Genomic DNA, 2341 nt, shown 5'->3' on the forward strand with positions numbered 1-2341 from the left:
GGAGAGAAGATAGTCAGCCGTTAAGTATTGCAATAAAACTGTCACCATGCACGGGTATTACTCGTGCGTCGGATTATTGGTCGTTTTTTACTCATCACATGAAATTGCAGGGGTGGGGAGGTGTTGCTCAGCTTTCAAGGACTCGAGATATACTCTCATTTTGGCCCCAGTGTGTGGGTAGCCATCGGACATATGCTTGTTCTCATACACATCATCGTATTACACAGTGGAAAGAGTGACTTGCACGCATTGTTCTCCCTTCGCCGTTCATCGTCAAGCACACTCACGGGTAAAGTGGGACGAGCGAAGTAAAATGCTTTCGTTTTTATTTGTTATTATAGTGAAGTTTTTGAAGACTGTATTGCTTTAATACACATTTTTAGTATTATATTGTGTTTGATCCACTTTCTTAGTTTGGTTGTTTTTGTTTTAATTGCATTTTAAAGATGGAGATGAATAAAAGGGAAAGGTGTAATGTTTAGTTTGAGTATTTGAGTTGGAGAAGGTATTATGTATTTTTAAAAAGGATGATATTTAACATATCCAAAATATGGTGTTTTTAACAGTGAAAATGGCGTGTTGTGTGAAAAATGCCTCTTCTGTCTCGTGGTATGTTTTTTTTTTTTTCTTTTCTGTTTCTAAGTGCACATGAGTGCATTATTTACGCGACTGTTCTGCTAATGTAGGAAAAGGTGCTTGACGCGACAAGACAATAGTTTTATGCTCGTAGGAGATATAACCACGTACAAGACCACTAGCGATTAGTTTAGCCGTCCACCAAGTCATCTGATCATCTGTCATAACATTTTCATCCTCAATGATATCATCTCCCCGTTGCCGTTTTTGTGTTTTCTGTTTTAATGGTGTCTTTTCCTTTTCGGTACTCTTTCCCTCCTGCAGAATGTGGGTATAGGCGGCTGTGAGAACTGAGAGAGGAATACGACTATTATCAACGCCAGTGCAGGCGCCCAGTGCGATGTGGGTGCGTGCGAGAAGAACGAGAAAGCAATACAGTTTAGCCCGCTGCAGTAAAAAGTACACCCCACGTCTACGGAGAAGTGTGCTGAATGTCTCTACGGCGTGTGTAAAGGCGTGTGGATCCCCACGAGCGGCTGCATTGAGCATAGGTGTAAAGACATAATCAATGAGATCATCCCGTTGTAAAATCTCCTGCGGCACCACCTTTCCATCGGCGATACCCGCAACGGTGAGATAGAAGCGTACACGTTGTTTATTCCGCTGTTGGATTTCTGTTCCCTCGCCTGGTGGTGGGAGAAGATGATATGCCTCTCGTAGGGCCTCATGTGCTTCTTTAAATCGGCGATCATACAACATAATACGTCCCTTATAGTAATAGAATGTTATCATCTCCGCCGTCATGTGCTGCGCCGGGCGTAGAATAGATTTACTTCCATCATTGCCAGTACCCACATTGCGTTCATTCTGTTCTACGGCGTTAAAGAGCACACGGCATTGATGAGTGTTGTAGCGATGAAAGAGAATACTTAATAAACCATTACACACCGCAAGTGCCCCACGACGACGGGAGTGTTCTGGTGGTTCATGTGGATCGGCTACTTGTAAGGCTTGCAACAACTTACGCCAACTGCGCACAATCTGACCAGTGGCTTCATCAATCACACTCTCACTGGCATCTCGTGCAATGCGTGGAATACGGTGAACAAAGTGCAATAACAACAATGTATCCCAGCCAACAGTGCCAACAGTACTTCCACCGCGGCGGTGTGTTGGGTAGTGACCGCGACGCATAGTGTGTACTTCCTGAAATACTTCAAATGCATATAGAAGACCACGTGCAAGCGTATCTGCATACCGTTGGGAAGGCTTACTATTGTTGTCATTACTGTTCTTGTTGTTCTCCTCTCCATTACTGTTGCTGTTGTTGTTGTCGTTGTTGATATTAGATTTCATGCGGTGGTAGTTTGCGAGTACCCCGGTAATAGCCACCCGCACCATCACCTCCACATATAATTGACGTTCCTTTACATCTTCTGTGTGTTCACTGCGTGACTCCCGTCGGCTGCTGTGTGTTTGTTCCACCCGCTCTGTAAGTGCTTGATGCAGTTGATGTACGGCTGTCTGAATGTGTGTTAACTCCTCAGCTGTTGGGACTTCTGCTGCTCCACCATCTTCTGCAAGCGCAACGCAGTCGGTTAATAACACACCGTTGCGTGTGGCAATAGCATCAGCTGTGTGTTGCAGCCACACTGTTGATATACGCAATACACCATGCGGCTCTGACTTGCGGCTTTCCCACCGCATTCCCAAATGTAGGCTAATTAAATATATATATATATATATATATATATATATATATATA

At 44.1% G+C, this 2341-nt stretch overlaps 1 protein-coding gene across 1 annotated transcript; it reads right to left on the reverse strand.

Annotated features, from left to right (window-relative positions):
- Positions 1–657: 657 nt before the first annotated feature.
- TM35_000371970 (COP9 signalosome complex subunit 12) lies at positions 658–2283 on the reverse strand (the record flags this gene model as incomplete). Its single annotated transcript, XM_029029497.1, has 1 exon — positions 658–2283. One exon carries the CDS (start codon positions 2281–2283, stop codon positions 658–660), a length of 1626 nt encoding a protein of 541 aa, XP_028879290.1.
- Between the last annotated feature and the right edge of the window lie 58 nt (positions 2284–2341).

This window comes from Trypanosoma theileri (assembly GCF_002087225.1).
Source record: "Trypanosoma theileri isolate Edinburgh chromosome Unknown TM35_Tth_37_V1, whole genome shotgun sequence".
In the NCBI taxonomy this organism is placed as follows: Eukaryota; Euglenozoa; class Kinetoplastea; order Trypanosomatida; family Trypanosomatidae; genus Trypanosoma; species Trypanosoma theileri.